Source organism: Kogia breviceps, chromosome 3, assembly GCF_026419965.1.
Source record: "Kogia breviceps isolate mKogBre1 chromosome 3, mKogBre1 haplotype 1, whole genome shotgun sequence".
Lineage (NCBI taxonomy): Eukaryota > Metazoa > Chordata > Mammalia > Artiodactyla > Physeteridae > Kogia > Kogia breviceps.
This window is the reverse complement of record NC_081312.1, coordinates 169,821,216-169,841,979: the sequence shown is the minus strand read 5'-3', so window position 1 is coordinate 169,841,979 and position 20,764 is coordinate 169,821,216. Positions and strand designations below refer to the sequence as shown.

The 20,764-nt window shown below is 44.6% G+C and overlaps 1 protein-coding gene across 5 annotated transcripts in view; it reads left to right on the top strand.

The window, feature by feature from the left end:
• APBB1IP (amyloid beta precursor protein binding family B member 1 interacting protein) overlaps nt 1-20,416 on the top strand; it is a 98,747-nt gene extending 78,331 nt beyond the window's left edge. For 3 of the 5 annotated variants that reach the window (XM_067030307.1, XM_059056684.2, XM_067030308.1), the window contains 5 exons: nt 2,289-2,399; nt 9,785-9,883; nt 10,471-10,585; nt 17,691-17,794; nt 19,515-20,348. In XM_067030307.1, coding sequence (XP_066886408.1) covers nt 2,289-2,399; nt 9,785-9,883; nt 10,471-10,585; nt 17,691-17,794; nt 19,515-19,997 — 912 coding nt within the window. In that variant the 3' untranslated portion in view covers nt 19,998-20,348. Of the gene's footprint in view, nt 1-2,288; nt 2,400-9,784; nt 9,884-10,470; nt 10,586-17,690; nt 17,795-19,514 lie in introns of all 5 variants that reach the window. The other 2 variants (XM_067030305.1, XM_067030306.1) reach the window with 1 other exon arrangement.
• Nucleotides 20,417-20,764: the final 348 nt, after the last annotated feature.

Below are 20,764 nucleotides of genomic sequence, written 5' to 3'. Positions count from 1 at the left end.
ATTAAATGCATTTGGACAAAATTACAAAATATTAGGAGAAAATATATGGTCCATATTCTCATAATTTGGCAGTGGGGAAGTCTTCTTAAACAAGACTAAAAACTCAAAATTATAACAAAGAAAATTGGCAGATTTGACTATATAAAGTTGTGTTTAACTCCTTATGGCCAGAGATACCAAACAAGAAATTTGCTGTAGAGTCAGAGAGTACATTTGCAGCGTGTATAACCTAGTATGAATATCCATAAAACATAAAGACTTCAACAACTCATTAAGAAAAAGATAAACATATTCATAGAAAAACAGCAATGCTTATCAAGTGAGAATTCACAGAAATATCAGTAGCCAGTGAATAATTAAAAAGTTGCTCTATCTTATTAGTAATCGGGAAAATGTAAATAAGCGAAATTTTTCCTCCCGTGAGATTGATAACACTAACAATATTGATAATATGCAAATTTCATCAGGAGTGGGTAAGAAAAATGGACACTCTTCTGTACAGAAGTTTGGAATGTAGGCTGGTACAGCCAAATTGGGGGACAGTTTAGCAAAATCTATGCAAATATAATAGGGAATACCCCTTCAAAGGACAGCTCCATGTTTGGCAATCTACCCCAGAGAAACATTTGCTCATATGCACAATGTATTTTGTAATAGCAAAATATCGAAGTAACCTCTAGTCATCTATAGTAGGATGCTGGAATAAATAGCTACATCTATACAGTGTAATGTTATGCAGCTTTACAAAGAATGTGATATATCCTTTCATATGTCCTAATATAGAAAGACCCCAAGCTATAATGTTAAGAAAAAGAACAAAGTCATGGAAAAATATTGAGAGTAAAATCTCATTTATATTTTAATAATTGTATATATGTATGTGGGTATGTCTGCACATACGTAGGTATATAAATGTATCCTCAAAACATTTGGAAGAATGTCTTCTCTGGAGAAGAGAATGAAATTAGAAAAAAAAAGAGTGATGAAGGAAGATTTTTGTTTTACTATATATAAAACAACTTATTTTTAAAATTATGATGAATATGTTTTATTTTTCTAATTAAAAAAACTAAAACTTTGGGGCTTCCCTGGTGGCGCAGTGGTTGAGAGTCCGCACGCCGATGCAGGGGACGCGGGTTCGTGCCCCGGTCCGGGAAGATCCCACGTGTCGCGGAGCGGCTGGGCCCGTGAGCCATGGCCGCTGAGCCTGCGCGTCCAGAGCCTGTGCACCGCAACGGGAGAGGCCACAACAGTGACAGGCCCGCGTACCGCAAGAAAAAAAAACAACAAAACACTAAAACTTTGAAAATCTAGACGAAAATACCTTACAAGAAAAAAGTAAACTACCATATATAAAGGAATAATTGTGCATTGAGATGTAGCAATTCTACACTTTATTTTTTTATTCATTAACTCAGTAAAGCATTATATAGAACTGTGAGGGGGGGAAAAAGTAACAGAACAAATTTGTAATTGAAGTGTAACCAAATATGTAGATTAGAGGCTGATGTCTTCTCAATGCATATTATATGCCGAGGAGAGGGTTCTGTTTCCACAGCAACACCATCAGCCCTAAAGAGAAGGCAGGAAAGGAATCTTTTCTCCTCAGGAAGAACGAAGTGTGTGCGAATTTTCTGAGCATCAAATTTACCTCTCATTGTTCATCCCGAGGGGGACTTTTTCTAAATGCTCAGTCATGAAATCCATCCCTGACTTAGAATGGCAAAAGACAAAATGAAATATTTGACGAGGTGCTCGGTCACCTTGTCTGAACCCCATCAATAGTGAGGCCAGTCATCTCTGGGAGTCCACGCATAGGTGCTAGAACAGCCGTATAATCTTTTTTTTTTTTTTTTGTATGCGGGCCTCTCACTGCTGTGGCCTCTCCCGCTGCGGAGCACAGGCTCCGGATGCGCAGGCCCAGCGGCCATGGCTCACGGGCTTAGTTGCTCCGCGGCATGTGGGATCTTCCCGGACCAGGGCACGAACCCGTGACCCCTGCATCGGCAGGCGGATTCTCAACCACTGCGCCACCAGGGAAGCCCATGCCGTATAATCTTTTGCTCCACTTTTGGTCTGTGGCATGCTGTTTTGCCTGGCTGTGCTCTTTCCTTCTTAAAATGTAGGCTTGGCTTTTAGAAAGCTATACGTGGTAGATGCTTATATAAATTACCTGAAATTCTGTATTTTCCTACTAAAATGTAATCCTTTGTTGTGCCATGAAGAACGGCCTTAGAAAAAATATTACTTGTCAGCTAGGTTGAGGTTATTTTTTCCTTCTCTTTCAGACATCTCGAGATCTGGCATGTTTTATACAGTTTGAAAATGTCAACATTTACTATGGGATTCAGTGTAAAATGAAATACAAAGCACCCACTGACTACTGTTTTGTTTTAAAGGTAGGTTTAAGACGTCCTTACTTTAGATCTGTAAGCAATTTAAGGTAATGTTTCCTTTTAAGAAGAAAAATGTTAAATGTTATACAGTTAACTGCAAGTATAACATAATAAGCTTTTTATTGTAAACCAAAATAGCAAAGGGGGAAACATTTCTACCAACTCAGATCATTTCTCCAAAGCCTGTTATCTGAGTTTAAAACTTTCAAGTCAGTCTGTCTGGATTTCTTCATCACTTTATGAAAAAGAGAACTCTACATTTTGAACAAATTTTAGTTATAATTTTATTGACAAGACAATCAGTCTTTTAGTTCTTTATTTATCAGACTCTTATTCCATTGTAAGACATTTTCAGAAATTAGGAAGTTGACAAGGTTTTCTAGAAAAATATAGAAAATACAAAAAATAGGGAAAATCTTTCTTTTTCTAAAAACAGCATTACTGGGTCTTGAAACTTTTTAAGGTACGTATTATCAAAAGGCAATATGTATTATCAGGTGTCTGGTAAGGTTGACATTAGCACCATATTTTGGAAGCTTGGGCAGAAGTAACTTTTATCTGCCAGCTATAACGACTGACCCCTAGAAATGGACTCAGGGAATTTATGCAGCTTTTCTGGCCATGCCATTTTCTCTGACCTCACAGATTCCCTTCCCTTCACAGCCTAACACCAGAGAGCAGGGGTAGCACATTCCACTTGGCCCTGGTGCAGGGCTATGTACAGAATTTCTTTTTTTTCCTACAAATATACTTCATTTTTTATTATTTTTTAAATTGAAGTATAGTTGCTGTACAATGGTATATAAGTTACAGGTGTACAATATAGAGATTCACAATTTTTAAAGGTTATACTATATTTATAGTTATTATAAAATATTGGCTATATTCCCTGTGTCATATAATATATCTTTGTAGCTTATTTTATACCTAATGGTTTGTACCTCTTAATCCCCAACCCCAATATTGGCCCTCCCTGAAATCCCCCAGAATTTCTCCTTTCTGAATCGGGGTTCCTCTGTTTCCTTCTGGGATAGAAGTCTGTGGAGCAGGTGTTAACGAGACCAGGTTCCTGGTGAGGTACCTTTGTAGGTCCGTCACCCCCCCACCCCAGGAAGACCCCATTACCGTGTTTCTGGAAATGTCCAAAGCTGGACTCCGTGTGTGCATATGTGCTCCTGGCAAAGCTGTCACCTCTCCTGAGGAAGTGGGCCAGTCTATACTATAGGTTTACATCATTTTCACAAATTAAGGACAATGCTTACATTTACATCGGTGGCAAACGTATTCTTTGTCAAGAACCCTGTCACTGGAGATGATCATGAACCCACTCCATCATTTCAGAGGCGCCCACTCCCGTGTGCCACTGTCACACACCTGTTACTCCAAGAGTTGGCTATTGCCTTGGCCCAACCATTCTCAAAAGCCGGGTGGGGCACAGACAGCCTGGGCATCCCCTTCGACTGCTCCCATTTGTCTTTTAAAAATGCAGCAGTTGGGCTTCCCTGGTGGCGCAGTGGTTGAGAATCCGCCTGCCGATGCAGGGGACACGGGTTCGTGCCCGGGTCTGGAAAGATCCCACATGCCGCGGAGCGGCTGGGCCCGTGAGCCATGGCCGCGGAGCCTGCGCTCCACAACGGGAGAGGCCACAGCAGTGAAGAGGCCCGCGTACCGCAAAAAAAAAAAAAAAATGCAGCAGTTGGAAGGAAATGCCATTTCTTTTCTCTTTCAATTATTTTGAGAATTGTACATCCATATGCAATTGTAAGAAATACTACAGAGAGAGGTCCCATGTGCCATTTTCCCAGTTTCTTCCAGTGGTGACATCTGGCAAAACCGTGGTACCATGTCATAACCAGGATATTGACATTGGTCCAGTCAAGATTCAGAGCATTCCCATCACCACAGGACACCCTCCTTTATAACTACACCCACTTCCCTCCTATTCCCATCCCCTTCTTACCCCCTGGCCACCACTAAGCTATTCTTCATTTCTATCCCTTTGTCAGAAAATGACATTTTTGTTTCTTTGTTTTTTCGTTTTGCGGTACGCGGGCCTCTCCCTGCTGTGGCCTCTCCCGTTGCGGAGCACAGGCTCCGGACACGCAGGCTCAGCGGCCATGGCTCACGGGCCCAGCCGCTCTGCGGCACGTGGGATCTTCCCGGACCGGGGCACGAACCCCTGTCCCCTGCATCGGCAGGCGGACTCTCAACCACTGCGCCACCAGGGAAGCCCGACATTTCTTAATGAACAAAAAGCACACAAGAAATGTTTCATGTGTAATGCAGTGATTTAAGCACTTCCCATATATTAACTCACTTAATCCCTTTATCAGCCTTATGAGGTGAGAGCCACAATTCTCCCTAGTTTGTAGCCGTGCAACCTGGGCACAGAGACTCCCGACCAGGAAGTGGCGGAGGCAGGATGAGAAGCTGGGGGGTGGCCCAGAGGCCATTCTCTCGGACACTGTTTGCTAGGACACAGAATCTCTTCTCTGCCTCCCCCCAGCCCAAGCTGCCCTTGAACTTTGTCTTCATTGTGTTTCTGTCTGCCCCCATGGCCTTTGTTTGCAGACCTGAGACCCTGAGAAATTACCAAAATGGAGGCCCTCCTTTGCCCTTGGGCGTGCACTGCGCCTCTGCAGCACTGCCCACATCTCTTTGGTAGGGAGAAGGTTTTAGAGAGAGGTTCTGAAATGCTGGTCAATAAACTGGCTGAATCAGAGTCAGGGGAGGCTGGTTAGAAATACAGGTTTCAGGGCCCTGACCCACTGAATCAAACCATTTAAGGATGGGGCGCAGGAATCTTAGTTTTTCCTCAGCACAGTCAAGTTTTTTTTGTTGTTGTTGTTGTTTGTTTTTTGTTTTTTTTGTTTTTTTTTTTTCTTTTTATTTTTTGTTTTGCACAGTCAAGTTTTGCACTCAGGATCAGAATGTGTTCTAACTCTAAGCGTCAACAGTCAGGGCTTATCAGCTGGGGACCAAATCCACTTCAGAGCAGACAAATAGAATGAACGTTGTCAGAGGGGGGCAAGGGCCCACACCCATGGCCAGTGTCCAGGGGCTGAAGGAGGGATTTCCAGCAAGAGAAAGAAGAGCTCCCAGACCTAGAGGTTCCCAGGCCGAGGATTTAGACCCAGTGAGCAGGGTGGGAATGCGGTTTCTGGTGCTGACTCACAAGCTTGGAACTAGGTCCCAGAATCATGGGCTGAACTATCTGATCTGGGACACAGGTCACCCTGGGCTGCACTGAGCGTGGCAACGCTGAGACCCAGGGCAGGGCCTCCCAGATGGGAGAGAGGGCTCGGAGGTGGGAAAAAAAGGCAGGCCTGATGATCCAAGAACAAACAAGAATCAGGACAAACAACCCAAGGGGAACACATATTTCCCTTTTCTCAGAATGATCAGTTCTGTTCTCAAGCCAGTTTCCTTACGGGCAGTCACCCTGCCTATTTTGCCCTTAGGCATGCTTCTCAGTTCCTTCCCGAAATATTAGGAATTTCTATTCATTTGCTGAGTAAAAGTGTCTGTTGTCGTTTGGAGAACCTAATTTGTTTATGAACATTTTGGTCATTTATGTGCCTTTCTGTGCACTGTGGGGAAGAAAATTCTTGGTATGCAAATATTTCATGAGGTTGAGCAGATTTAAAGAATTCAAAGAATGTGCACATACATTGCAAAAAGGAGTTGGAGATTATGGCGAAGCATGTTAAGAGATCGTGTGATTCCACAGGCATGCAAGGGCTGAGAAGTTCAGCCCGGGAGTTTCTTACTCAGGATAAACTCACGGATTATCACAGTCCATGGTGGGGCACTGTCGAGAAGATGAGAATTTGAGTCCTGGCCTTGTTCACCTGGTGCATTGTCAGGACTCTCTAAGCTTCGCTGCCCTGTGCTACAAAGTGGAAATAAGAACACTTCCTGGGAACTTCCCTGGTGGTCTTAACCACTGGTGGTCCAGTGGTTAAGACTCCTTGCTTCCACTGCATGGAGCACGGGTTCGATCTCCCTGGTCTGGGAACTAAGATCCTACATGCCGCATGGCACGGCCAAAAAGATAAATAAACAAAATTATTTTTTAAAAAAGAACACTTCCTGTGCAGATTAAACAATATATGCCCATAAGACCATAAGTGCAATGTCGAGAGACATAGCCAGCAAGCAAGAACTGGAAGGCATTCTTACTGCGCTCTAGAACCAATTAAATATTTCTACTGACCAGTGGTTCTCAAATTTCAGAGTGCATGGGACTCACCAGGAGAGCTGTTAAAACACAGGTGGCTGGGCCCCCAGAGTTTCTGATTCTGTGGGTCTGGAATCAGGCCCCGGAATTTGCACTTCCACCAAGTTCCCAGGTGATGTTGACGTCCCAGGGGCCACGCTCTGAGAAGGCAGTAGAGACATCACCTGTCCTTTAAGAGGTTGAGCAATATGGTTAATAATACAGCAATAACCTTGTATGGTGACAGATGGTTACTGGACTCACCCTGGTGATCATTTCATAATGTAGGCAAGTGTCACATCACTAGGTGGCACACCTGAAACTAACATAATATTGTACATCAACTATATTTCAATTTTTAAAAATTAATAAGTAAATTAAAAAGTTTTTTAAGAGGCTGACCATACTCACAGAAAAGATATCAGAGGCTGTCCATACTCACAAGAAAGGACTTGGTACCCCAGAATCATTTCTGCCCTTGTGCTCTTTCTTTGATGCACACTCCTCTTTCCTGTGAAGTTGCTCCTTTGTGAATTTTTTCTCACTGCATTCTGAGGTGAGGTATTGATGGGGCAGTGGAAGTGACCATCCTCCAGGAGGAATTATGTCTCTGTTGAGCTCCGTTGAGAGGTGGTGAGGGGTCACGGAAGGAGTTCGGGAATTCGGCTCCATCACTCACCTATTCCCTACCCTTACTCTGCTACATTTTCTTCACAGTCTGAAATTACATTACTTAGCGTTTTGTATTTTTGTTGGCTTTCTCCCCTAGTAGACTATAAATGCCTAATCAAGTACGAGCTCACCTGATTACATCTGCAACAATTCTGTTTCCAAATAAGGTCACATTCACACAGATACCTAAACAGAGGGTTAGGACTTCAACACGTCTTTGGAGGGGACACAATGAAACCCATAATACCCACCTACTTTTCCAAGACAGAAATAGAGAAATCATCCTTGAAGTCCCTCCTCTCCCCTCTTTTGTCCAGTCCCTCCTCAAGTTCTGGTTTCTGTGAGAGACAGCTCTCGTGCAGCGCTCTCTGTCTGTTCTTCCTCCTCACTCCACGGCCCCAGCCACCACCGCTGCCTGGGTTCCCTGCTGTTCCAAAGGTCTGATGGCCCCACTGCCTAGAGGACAACGTCCAGAGGCTATTTTGACTCCGCTTCCTCTCCAGCTTCTTTTCTGCCTCTTCTCTCCATGGCTCCCAGGTCCTGGCCACACAGAATTTCTACATGTTCCTCAAATGTATTACAACATTCTGTCACTTTGTCCAAAGAGCCTTTCTCTGGTTTCCAACTTTTACTACGAACTTGACCATGTCATAGAGTGATCATACGTTTGTTTACGTATGTCTCCCCCAGTGGCATCCCAGCCGCTACTCCCTAAGTACAGTGTGAGCCTCTCTTCCTCATCTCTGTCTTACCTAGGCATTGGTAATGTTTCTGAGCACTCAGAGGTATCTGTTGAATGCACAGGCCCTTGGTTCTTGTTATGGTTTTGCTACTCCCTTTGACCTTGGATAAATGGCTTAACTTCTCTGGTCTCCCACTGCTAAGTTTAGAGAGGATCTGTAAGATCCCTTTGAACAACGATCTGCAGTTGCCCTGACCTTTGTGTGCTGCATGGCACATCCTGCAGGAGCTTCTCTTTCTGTGGTCGGGAGCAAGCAAACCAATGGTGGAAGAGTCTAACTAGTGGCATGGAGCCAGCATTTTTCCTTAAACGTCTTTGCAAGTATTTTTTCAGCTAAAAGCTCAAGGGAGTTAAACCCCTTGGCAAGGTCCTAAGGCACAACAGAAGAATGAGCCCAGGAACTTGCTGTATGATGTCCTGGGAGCCTAGAAGGTTCCTGCCTTCACGAGGGAGCCCCAAAGGAGCCCACTAGGCAGCTCATCTTAGAGTCATAAAATCTGAGGATCACGAGAGACCTTCAGGGTCATCTGATGCTTAATTCTTCTGTATACAGTCTTAGCACACATGTGACATAAGGAAGTTGGTGAGACGCACCCCACTAATGTTGGAGAGAATGAACCAAAGTCTATACTTCGACCTCCTGATCATAGGGGGAGCCATAGTTAGAACTCAAGGTCAAGAGTTCTTGCCTCTCTTTTGTGCTCAACAACCATTACGCTTAAGGGAATGACTACATTTTAGTCTATTTAGATGAAGTACATACTTAAGAAATTGTTGATTGTGCTGTTTAAGTGGATCTCCCTCTACCCAGATGGTTGCTTTCATTGCAAGCACAATACAGTTTCAGTCTGCTCCTGGGAACCTGGCTTTCCCATGACATGACATGCACCAAAAAACACACCAAAGAAATTTTAATATATCAAGCCAAAGGTAACAACATCAACTTTTAAAATTCCTCCAGAAACAAAACAAAACAACAGCTGCTTTCTAAGAACTATAGGCATCAAGTTGCTGGAGAGACCCATGTTTTGCCCCTCTTACAAGACAGTCAGAATAGGAATGCGTTTGGAAGTTAGGGAGCTGTTTCTGGTGCTGAAAGACAAGGATGTTCTGTATGACCAAGGACCCGTGACTCTCCTTCCCCTTCGTGCCTGTCCGTCACTGCTCTCTTTGATCAGGAGCTCCTGGAAGGCCTGGGTGACCCCTAGTGCAGCACCTAGCTCATTGCCACTTAAGATTAGACAGAAATAGTCCTTCTCTGTGCCATCCATCTCAAGGACAAAATGGCCCATTTGGGTAAGAGATGACAGAAGACGGGGTGAAACTCTGAATTCCTGGTAGCAGAAATAACCCTAGGACTGATGGGGAGTCACAAAAGCATTAATTCCTTGACATAAGAATTACATCAGGTAAGTTCCTTTATCTGATAAATGGAGAAACAATTTGGATTTCTTGTAGGGCTAGAAACATGATAAATGTGAAGGCTTTCAAGTGTTCAAAAAGCAGGAATGAAAATGATTATTGAAAATATAGTAAAAAATGCTTGTGATAAATCATGTCACCGCTTTCTTAAATTCTTGCCAAATTTAGCCTCTGTAAAAAATCTACTCCTGTTCCTAATCCTAAACAATTGCTACCAGTAATTCTGGCCACCATCTCAGGAAATCTCATACACTGTGAGAATTTTAAAAATGTTTTTGAAAGGTGCTAATAAGTGAAGAGCTTATAAACGGTCTTTGAAATGGCTTTTTCTAGCATCCCCAAATTCAGAAGGAGTCCCAGTATATCAAGTATCTCTGCTGTGATGACGCAAGAATGCTAAATCAGTGGGTTACGGGAATCAGGATCGCCAAGGTGAGAGAGCGTTTGGACTCACCCTATCTTTGCTAACCAGCCTCCTGACCTGGGTCCAGTCTTTGTGCTACTGAGAAACAGCTGATCCATTCTTACTGAGTCAATGCCGTTAATGGGTCAATGCCATAGATATTACCTTGTTTATCTGCCCATTGGTTTTTTTTAAGTAAGTGAAAGTGGTTGATACATGGACCTCTCCCATGACCTGAGAGTCAGGGATTTACTTTCACATGAGACATCTCAGATATTGATGTATGGAGAGCTTTGCAAGTGTCATGTGTAATTAAGAAACACGAGATACAATCTGCAGTAGAATTACATAAAGATAGATGTCATCACAGTGCGTGGCTAAAGCTCTCCTTAATGGGGAGGTGAAAGTATTACCTGACTTTGCTAATCTGGAAGATTATTTAACATATGAAAACATGATTTGTGGATTTTTTAAATTGAAATACGTCTACAAAAAAAAATCTCGGAAAAGGAGTAAAAAGAGTAGTCGTAAAGTCCTTTTTTCCTTGAATTTGCAGTTTGCAATTGAGTGCAGAATTTGGGATTACTCTGTTGCTTCTTTTGTGTTCTCTCCCTAGTATGGAAAGACGCTCTATAATAACTATCAGCGGGCCATGGCCAGGGCAGGGCTTGCCTCTCGGTGGACAAACCTGGGTACTGTCAACGCAACCCCACCAGCCCCTCCTTCTACAGGTACCTTGCAGAGGGGAGAGTCGGACACCTGATCAAAGCTCAGAGGTCATGTTCAAACTTACCTAATGTATTTCATAGAAACAGAACTTTGTAGACACTGCAGAGAATACATTCCCTCCTGATGGTCAAATTTAAGATCCCCCCGCCACCACACACACTTGTATCTATTTCTTTATAAGTGACTTTTAGCAAAGCTCTGACCCTTTTTTCATGATATGCATGTGGACAAGATGGTGATCGCCAGCTTAGGGTGAGCTTGTAGGGAGCTGTGTCTTATCGCAGTACAGACGCGATGTTTGTTCGAGGCTCCATTAGTGCCCGGCAGGCTGCTCACACCAACGGTGAGATCATTCCTTGGTGTTTTGCCTCAATAACATCATGGCTAGAGCCCCGTACCCGATTCTGGACATCACATTTTAACAGTAATATAACAGCTCCTGGTTTATATGTTTAAGAAGGAAGGCGGGCTTCCCTGGTGGCGCGGTGGTTGAGAGTACGCCTGCCAATGCAGAGGACCCGGGTTCGTGCCCCGGTCCGGGAAGATCCCACATGCCGCGGAGCGGCTGGGCCCGTGAGCCGTGGCCGCTGCGCCTGCGCGTCCGGAGCCTGTGCTCCGCAACGGGAGGGGCCACAGCAGCGAGAGGCCCGCGTACCGCAAAAAAAAAAAAAAAAAAAAAAAAGAAGGAAGGCAAGACATTGAGGGATGGAGTGGGTACTATGCATTGCTTTACATACACATGATTTCTTGTCCTTACAACCACCCTGCAAGGTACACATTGTTATCCTCACTCCACAGTTGAGAGGACTGAAGCTTGGACACCTTCAAACCCTGTTTGGTCTCTGTTGACCTTCAAACCCACGTATCCAATGGTCTGCTCATTGGCTTCACGTGGACCCTTCCCAGACCCCTCAGACTCAACATCTGCAAGACTGAGCTCATCCTCTTACCCTCCAGACTTGCTCCTCCATTGTTGTTCTCTGTTTCCATAAATAACATCATCATCTGCCCAATTGCTCCCGTAGGAAACATGCAGGAGAACTCACTCACCTCCAAATCCAGTCACTCCTAAATCCTGCTGATTCTACCTTCGGAGTATCGGTCCAATCTGCCCATGCCTGTTTGTCTCCATTGCCATTGAAATCTAGCCACCGTGATCTTCACTTGGCCCCCTGGGGCTGGGGCTTCAGCCCTTCAGATGCTTTGCGCTGCTCTCAGGTTAAGTCCCCGGTCCTTAGCAAGGCCACCAAAAGCTGCATGAAATGAGCCTCGCCCATCTCATCTGCCTCTTTCCCCACCCCGTCTTCCTGTTCCTGCCGCAGAGCCCATCTGCTTTTCCCACTTTTTCAAAGCCCCCGGCACCATCCTTTTTCAAGGACTTCTCAGATGCTCTTCCTCTGTTAATGATGCTCTCTGATTTCATGCGGCTATAATTCCTGCCCAGCCTCAGATTGCAAATGAATTGTCCTTGGTAGGAATAATCTGTGTGATCATCCGTTTAGTATCTGTTCCCTGCTCCAGACACTGAAGGAAATCACGAGGTCAGGGACTGTTTCTGTCTGGTACATCATAGTTTTCCCAGCACGGACCACAGTGCCGGGCAGGTAACAGGCACTCGGCTAGAATTCGAAGACGGTTGGCACGACAAATGGAAAAATGAATTAATACCTGGTAGGGTTTCTCTGAGGGTGAAGTAATGTGAATGCCCTTAATACTAAATGCAAAATGCTGTTCATTCCGTTTCTCCTAAATGAATTGCTTAAATCCAATTTCTGAAGGACACCATTGCAGCAGTCAGGTGAGATGTCCATTGATCAAAAAGGAGGATCTTGCCCACGATGGAATAGCCGTTAGTAGATAGTAAATTAACCCATCTTGGTTCTGCTGTAGAGTCTTATTTATCACAATTAAGCCCCGCAGCCCTACAGAGAACAAATGTGCTGAGATCTTAAAATAAACCACACTGAGAGCACCCCTGCTTATTATTAAATGCTTCCATTTGAGCATCTAAGGGAGAAAAAGTCCTCCATTTAAACTGTCTTTCAGTTTATGCCCTAGAATGTATTGCCATGAGCACCTGCTGGGTGGAGTTTTAAGCTCTAAAGAGCTACATTGGTGACCAGCTCGGGAGGAACTGAAGATGATGAGCTTAGAAGGAAGGGAAGCCACTTTCAAATAGAACGTGAAGTTCACTCTTCTCAGTTACACACACACGTACACGATGACGGTGATCACATCTTAGCAACAGAGACCCGCTTGAAATGACGCCATCTTTTAAAATTCAGTTCTTCTCGTATATTATTATCCGAGCCTCTCTCTTCGCCTCAACTCATCACACAAAATCACTAGGGCTCTTGGAAGGTCTTTAAGGGGCCCATGTCCATCCAGGAGCCCGGGACAAATCAAACCATACGTTCCTTGCAACACCTCTCTTCCCCCCGCCGCCAAAATTAAGGTAAATGTCAAGAATAGTGTTGAAAAAAGCAAATGTTCCTTGGGATCAGAGGAGTTACTGGCTGATGGGCTCACTTGAACCTCGGGCTGTTTGGGGGCAGTAGTCAGGGAGCCTCCTTCACCCCAACAACTGTTTTCTGAGTCATTGGCTTGCAGAGTGGGGGTCACCCACAGAGGACAGATTTCCTGGACCTTGGACCCACGAGAGACAGATCAGAACAAGAACTGCGGCCAAGGAGTTCTTGCGCGGGCACTAACCCTCCCTGGGCAGGACCTGCTATAAAACCATCTGACAGAGCCTGGAGACAATCAACCCCAGGCCCCGTCAGTCTGATGCCTCCTCCGCTTCAACTTTTCATCTGGAATCCCTTTCCTCTCCTGCCCTCTCTCCCTCTTCACATGGTTGACCCAGAGTCCTGGAGAGGCAAGGCCAAGTGGTGCAGGGTCACTGGCTGGGAGTCAAACCACAGGCGATTTGTGTGCCTCTGCTCTGATTACCCAGTTGAAAATCCCGAGGCATCGTTTCACCTCCAAAGTGTTTAGCAACAAGTAATGTATTCTTGATAAATGGCAGGGTTTTTTTCTTTTATATTAGGAAACAGACGTGGAGGCTTTTTTTAGTACTTATTAAATGATTTTATGACTTTAGCCACTATTTTTCATCAGGACTCTTTCATGGCAGTTGGCAGAAATCCAACTCAATCTAGTTTAAGCAACAAAAACCAAGGGGGAGAGATTTATTATGGCACAAAACTAGGAAATCCAGAGGTAGGCTGCTTTCAGGCACAGCGGGATCCAGGGGGTTAAGCGAAGTCATCAAGATAGTTTTTTTTTTTTTTCTGTTTTTTTGCGTTACGCGGGCCTCTCACTGCTGTGGCCTCTCCCGTTGCGGAGCACAGGCTCCGGACGCGCAGGCTCAGCGGCCACGGCTCACGGGCCCAGCCGCTCCGCGGCACGCGGGATCTTCCCGGACCGGGGCACGAACCCGCGTCCCCTGCATCGGCAGGCGGACTCTCAACCACTGCGCCACCAGGGAGGCCCCTGTTTCTTTCTTGGGCACTGTCCCCCTGAAGTGGCAAGGACTGCCACTGGCTCTCTAGGCTAACATTTTTCACACAGCTGGAAATCTTAGTACAAAGAGAAAGCCCCACTTCTGAAAACGCCCCGGAAGGGCTCCATTGCATGCTTATACCTAAATCACATAGCCGCACTGAAGAGTATGCCAGTACAAGTGGTGGGATGGGTCCTTTACAAACCACGTGGGTGAAGAAGGTCATGAGGGATCAGTCCCCTCTGGGAACGCACTTGAGTTCTGTAAACCATGCGGGTCTCATATGTGTTTAATAAACTTCCCACCCTTAATTCCTTTGAGGTCTGCCAGAGAGACGTGGCAACAGGAGGGGTGGTGTTGCTACTTGACAGCTGGGACATTAATACTGTGACCCCAGGACAACCTAGATCCGAAATCGGTGGCACCTACAGGATATACAAGTTATGTGGGTACCCGTGGGTTGTCTCAGGATGGGGCAGAGAACCCACAGAAAAGATTAGACTTCCTGGTAAAGGGAGGACAGCAGCTTGGAGCATCTGAGAGCTTGCTGTAGACGTGACTTCTTTTGTTCCCACAGACCGGCAAAGACCTAGACATCCTGGTTACATAGCAGTGTGCCCTATGCCGTTGAGAAATCAGACTGTGTGTGTTTGGGCAAAAGAAGCAAAAAATATATATATTGATAATTTGTGCCCTTTAAAGGAATTTCCCCTGTCTTCAGTATTCAGCTTTGGTTTCTGTTTATACAAAGGTGTTTCCATTACCTGTAAAGAAAGATTTTTGAATATGCAAACAAAGAGGGAAGAGGGGAAAGGGAAGAGACCAAAGGAAATGAGATTGAGCACTTTGGAATCGAAGCGGTTTAAATCTCTCGGGGGCGGCATGGGATGGGACACGAGGCCTTATGAAAAACTCTCAAATTTAAACATCCTAAGACCTTAAGAAGTTTAAACCTGTTACTTTCCGCCCTCCAGAGCAAAGATGTGGCTAATCAGAGAGAGCCATTAAATAGTCTTAGAGATAATCTCGTGTTTACGTGGCACACGGTGTTAAGTTCTGACCGCCCCGAGCAGATGTGCCGAGGAGGGCAGCTCCGAACAGGGAGACGGCTGCTCTTGCTGAATGAGGAGCATGCATTTTACAGCAAAAATCCTTACAGCAGAACAAGTTGTTATAGCCTGTTCCAGCCTTTTGATTGTATAAATGGACATGAACATATTTTTATTCTGAAATAATTTCAAACTTACAGGAGTTGCAAGAATAATGCAAAGAATTTCCACAGACTCTTGACCCAGAGCACCTATACTATTTGTCACATTTGCTGTATCATCGCCCTCTCCCCATCCCACTCCCCATATGTTGTCCCTAGACCTTTTTTTTTTGGAGCCTCTTGAGAGTACATTGACTATATTGTGTCCCTTTGTCCCTTAAATCTTCCCTTTGTATTTCCTAAAAAAAAAAAAAAAAAAAAAATTAAGGCTATTCCCTTACTACCCACAGCACAGTTATCAAGTTCAGGAAATTTAACATTTCATGTTGATAGAGTATATTTATGTAAACCACAGCCCATACCCCAGTTTTGCCAGTCGTCTCAGTGATGCCCTTACAGCGATGCTCTTTCCTGGCACCGGTTCCGTCCAGATTTGGAGTTTGCATTTAGGCATCATGTCTCTTTCATCCCCTTTCCTCTGGAACACTTCCTCAGCCTTTCTTTGTCTATCAAGACATTAACATTTTCTAAAGAATACAGGCCATTTATTTTATAGAATGTCCCTCAGTTTGGATGTGTCTGATATTTCCTTGTAATTCATCTCAGGTAATGTGTTTGGGGCAGGACCAAGCTGCCCTGTCCTTCTCGGGGTATCCCAGTCGGAGGCATATGGCGTCTGTTGCCCCTCACTGAAAACATTCATTCTGACCCTTGGCTAACGTGCTGTCCGATTTCTCTCCTGTGCAGTTTTTTCATGTTGTACTCAATAATTCGTACAGAGATACTTTGAGATAGTGTAAGTATCTGATTCCTCATCAGACCTTCCCTTCTTCCCTGTCTCCTGAAGTACTTGATGACCTTCTTTGAGTTGTTGCATAGAGTTTTGGGTTTTTCAAAATATTTGGAAAATATTTAGAGAAGCAAGCAAACAGTCATTTCATAAATATCTGGCAGAACAGCTGGTACTGAGCAGAGCTAAGGCAACCTCGGATTCCCTCAGGGAGGAGACCTCATGTCGGGGTCTGGGAGGCAGTTCAGTCATGGCAGGAGCAGGCTCAGTGTGTGGAGAGCTGGCTGTCCTCCCCCCGGGATGCCCTCTCAGGAGCCAGAGACGTCAACACACAGCTTCTTCTCTCTGACTCTCAAAACTGTGAAACCTTGGCTAGGCACACTTTTGTGCAAAAGGGCAAATAAAAAGGCAGGAAAAGAAGCACATATCAGGACTTCCTGGGGAAAAAAAATCTAATTTCAGGGTATAGTGGGGGTTTGTATATTTTGCCCAATCCCCTCTGTCCACCTTTTTTTTAAAAAAATAAATTTATTTATTTTTGGCTGTGTTGGGTCTTTGTTGCTGCACGCGAGCTTTCTCTAGGTGAGGCGAGCAGGGGCTACTCTTCGTTGCGGTGAGCGGGCTTCTCATCGCGGTGGCTTCTCTTGTTGCGCAGCACGGGCTCTAGGTGCTCAGGCTTCAGTAGTTGTGGCACATGGGCTCAGTAGTTGTGGCTTGCGGGCTCTAGAGCGCAGGCTCAGTAGTTGTGGCACACGGGCTTAGTTGCTCCACAGCATGTAGGATCTTCCCGGACCAGGGCTCGAACCTTGTCCCCTGCATTGGCAGGCAGATTCCTAACCACTGAGCCCCTGGGGAAGTCCTGTCTACTGTTTTTGTGCTCAAGTATTTTTTGTTGAGGATAATGTTCAAAAGTTGTTCCCCTACGTAGCATGGTATGAAGCCAGAAACATCCATTTCAGTAAAATCTTCAACAACAATTCTTTTAAAAAGGAGGTTTTCAAGGTTCATTTTCCAGTCACCAAAAAGTTTTTAAAAGCAGAACATACTGTTCTCTAGGACCCCAGTTAATCCAGATTTTGTTGCTTGTATGAAGTATTCATTTCCCTGAATGTTTTGCTAAATTTCATGAAGTATTGTCGTAGAACCTCAGGTTTTTTCGAAAGCCCTGTGTACCTGTGAATCCTTTTGCTTTGGAGACATGAAACTGCTTTGTCTTTTCAGATTAACTCTGAAGAATGTTGAAAATACTTTGCCCACTCTTTTTTTTTTTTTTTGGTGATACGCGGGCCTCTCACTGTCGCGGCCTCTCCCGTTGCGGAGCACAGGCTCCGGACGCGCAGGCCCAGCGGCCACGGCTCACGGGCCCAGCCGCTCCGCGGCACGTGGGATCCTCCCAGACCGGGGCACAAACCCGCGTCTCCTGCATCGGCAGGCGGATTCTCAACCACTGTGCCACCAGGGAAGCCCTAGTTCCCTGTTTTATACAGTAACTCCTTGTTGCTCACCTGTTTTATATACAGTAGTTTGTACCTGTTAATCCCATACTCCTAATTTTCCCTCCCGCCTTTGCCCACTCTTCTTGTCTCTCCTCCTTCCCCTTAGGAGTTCAGACAGGCACCACCCAGGCCAATGGTCAGATCCCCCAGGCAGCACATTCTATGAGTACTGTTCTCGGAGAAGCCCAGAGACATGTTGAAACAACCAAGGTAAGACCCACTTCTATCAGACCGTCACCTGTAAGCCCATATTCTAAACCATTCGCAGTATTCTAATAACTGTTCTTTTAAAAGGAGAAAATAGAGTTCCAACAATTCAAAAGTCACTGTAATTTCATTTAGATAATTGCTTCATATATATATATTTACCTTAAAGTTACATAGGCTAGAATGAAAAATTAAAAACCAACAATCACAGCTTCGGGAAAATGTAAGAATTTTTTTTTAATGCTGCGGATTGGTAACTATTTTTAGTTTAGCTACATTTATTTTGACTGATGCAGTTTTTTTTTTTTTTTTTTGGTTGAGTCAAGTGGTTTTAGCTCTCGCTGAAAGTGGCACCTGCATTTTAAGCCCTTGGGATTTTTACTTATTTTTTCTGAAAAAATTACAGCAACATGTTAATCAGAAGCCCTTTACTAAATGCTATCTGGACCCCAAACCAGGTTAGAAGAGCGCTGACAGGGTCCCACTATAAAATATTCATTATCGTATTTTCCTGTTAACGTTCTACATACGTCCCCAGGGTGACAGAGAAGAAAACGCATTTTAAAATAATTTCCAAATCGGTATAACATTCTCCATAACATTTTTTTAGTAGAGATTAATGAATATTCATTTACATCTATCTAAAAAGTATAGCTAAAAGTTATAATTTAGTTATTAGTCCATTTGGTAACGACTCAACTGACTATACAAGTTCCACTGAATATTTTCCATGTATGATTCAAACCAGTCTTAAATGTGTTTCAGTAGTTTTCCACCTCATTCTCCCCTTTCATTTTGTCCATCAGCCAGTGGTGGGAACAGTTAAATCCTGTATTTATCGAGCTTCTTATAATTTTTGAAAACCACAATAGACCATTACAAGTTGTGTTTCTCTAATATTCTTGTTAGCTTCTCAAGTCTGACAATCTCATCTTGCAGCGATTATTATTTTCATGGTTTTTGTAATGCCAACTAAGAGAAACATTTTAAAATGCTGAAAGCAATAAAAGGATCCCAGAATAGAAATCACTTAACTATGTGTGAACACTAATTCCCAAACTGCCTGTTCATAATTTTTTTTTTTTTTTTTTTTTTTTTTTTTTTGCGGTACGCGGGCCTCTCACTGTCGCGGCCTCTCCCGTTGCGGAGCGCAGGCTCCGGACGCGCAGGCTCAGCGGCCACGGCTCACGGGCCCAGCCGCTCCGCGGCATGTGGGATCTTCCCGGACCGGGGCACGAACCCTCGTCTCCTGCATCGGCAGGCGGACTCTCAACCGCTGCGCCACCAGGGAAGCCCTGTTCATAATTTTTTTAAAAATACGTCACCAGTTAATTTCTTATCATGCTAAGCAGTTGAACTAAATAAAATAAACTCAATCATAAGGGTACTTTGTTAGGGGGAAAAAAAATTTCTAATCTCCAGTGGCAAGAGGTTATTAAGCAAAGAAAAATAAAATGAAAGCCTGATAAAATGTAAATTGCAATGATAATTATCACTAAAGCAGAGGGATTCAATTCAGCTACCTGAAACTCCTGGGGGAAGTTGCATTATTATAAATATGAGGTGAGCTAGCTCAGGAACAACCTGGAGTCTCAGGACTGAGGGACTGAGTCTCCCCCTCGGGGGCACACGCTTCCTAAATCCGGAGACTCACCTGTCCGGGAACTGTCATGTCCACGTGGCCGTGTGGTCAAGAATAAATGCTGTTGTCGCTTTGTTGAAGGACAAGAAGTCCGGCCTCGGCAGCCACGACCCCGGAGCGCCCAGGGCTCAGCCCCTTCCCAAGTCCAGCCTGCCTCCACCCCTTCCCGTGCGACGGTCCTCGGACGTCGGTTGCGGCAGCCCAGGGACGCCCCCCAAGGTCAAGGGCGCGGCCGCCGGCTTCCCCGAGCCGCCCCACGACCTCCTGCCGCCGCCCCCGCCGCCGCCGCCCCCCGACTTTAGCGACACGCCCCCGGACTTCGTGCCTCCTCCACCGCCGCCGTCCTTTGCGAGCGACGCGGGGTCCTCGCTGCCGCCGCCCCCGCCGCCCCCGCCCGCCCTCGCCCCCGAAGCCGCGAAGCCGACCCCCGTGGTGGTCAAAAGGCCGCCAGCTCCCCCCACAAGGAAGGCGAACCCGGGACCACCCGGCGGGGGAGGCGGGGAGCAGGATTTCATGTCGGATCTCATGAAAGCTTTGCAAAAGAAGAGAAGCAACATGCCGTAAGGGAAACCTAGAAGTATCTTTGGGTGATGGGTGTAATCATTGCTAACCTCAGGTGCATTTTTGCTACTTTGTTTCCGTGACATCGTGTTCATTTTAGATACAATATTGAAGTATTCAGACTAGAAATGCAAATAGGAAACGTCTCCCTGTTTCTCAAATACATTCATAATCCTTAACCTAACACAGAATTTAGAATATCTGCCTGAATGTACATATCTTTCCTGTGTATTTCCATTTCAATGAATTTTATCTTCCCTTCCAAGTTAACTAAAATGATGTTTTATGTTCATTTATTTTATTATGTTACAAAGTATCAAATTAATAAAAGTTTAAATTTTTTCCTTAAGATGGTATTTCTAGAAATATCAGTATAAATCTAGTGCAATATCAATTCTATTTTATAATATACTTGACCTTTTAAAAATCCTAGGCCTTCTAAAGTCATGTTGATCTTCGACATATTTTCCATCTCCATCTCAGTGACCCTCCAGAACTTTCAGAAAAATCGAAAGAAGAAAAAGAAAAAACCAGGAGAGGTAGAGTGAATTTAGTTTCTTTGAGACTCATTGCTTGATTGAGGAGTCTTGGACATACCCTAGTTTGGTTTCGGTTTTCTAATGGTTGAATAACATAGTAATTGGGGGAAATATAGTTTTTTAGATAGTTTTTGGATTCTCTGTTATTATAATGCTATAAGTTGCTATAAATAAAAATTTAGAGACAGGAAAAGGCAATCAAATTATATTCTTCAACCAGGAATGTTTTCC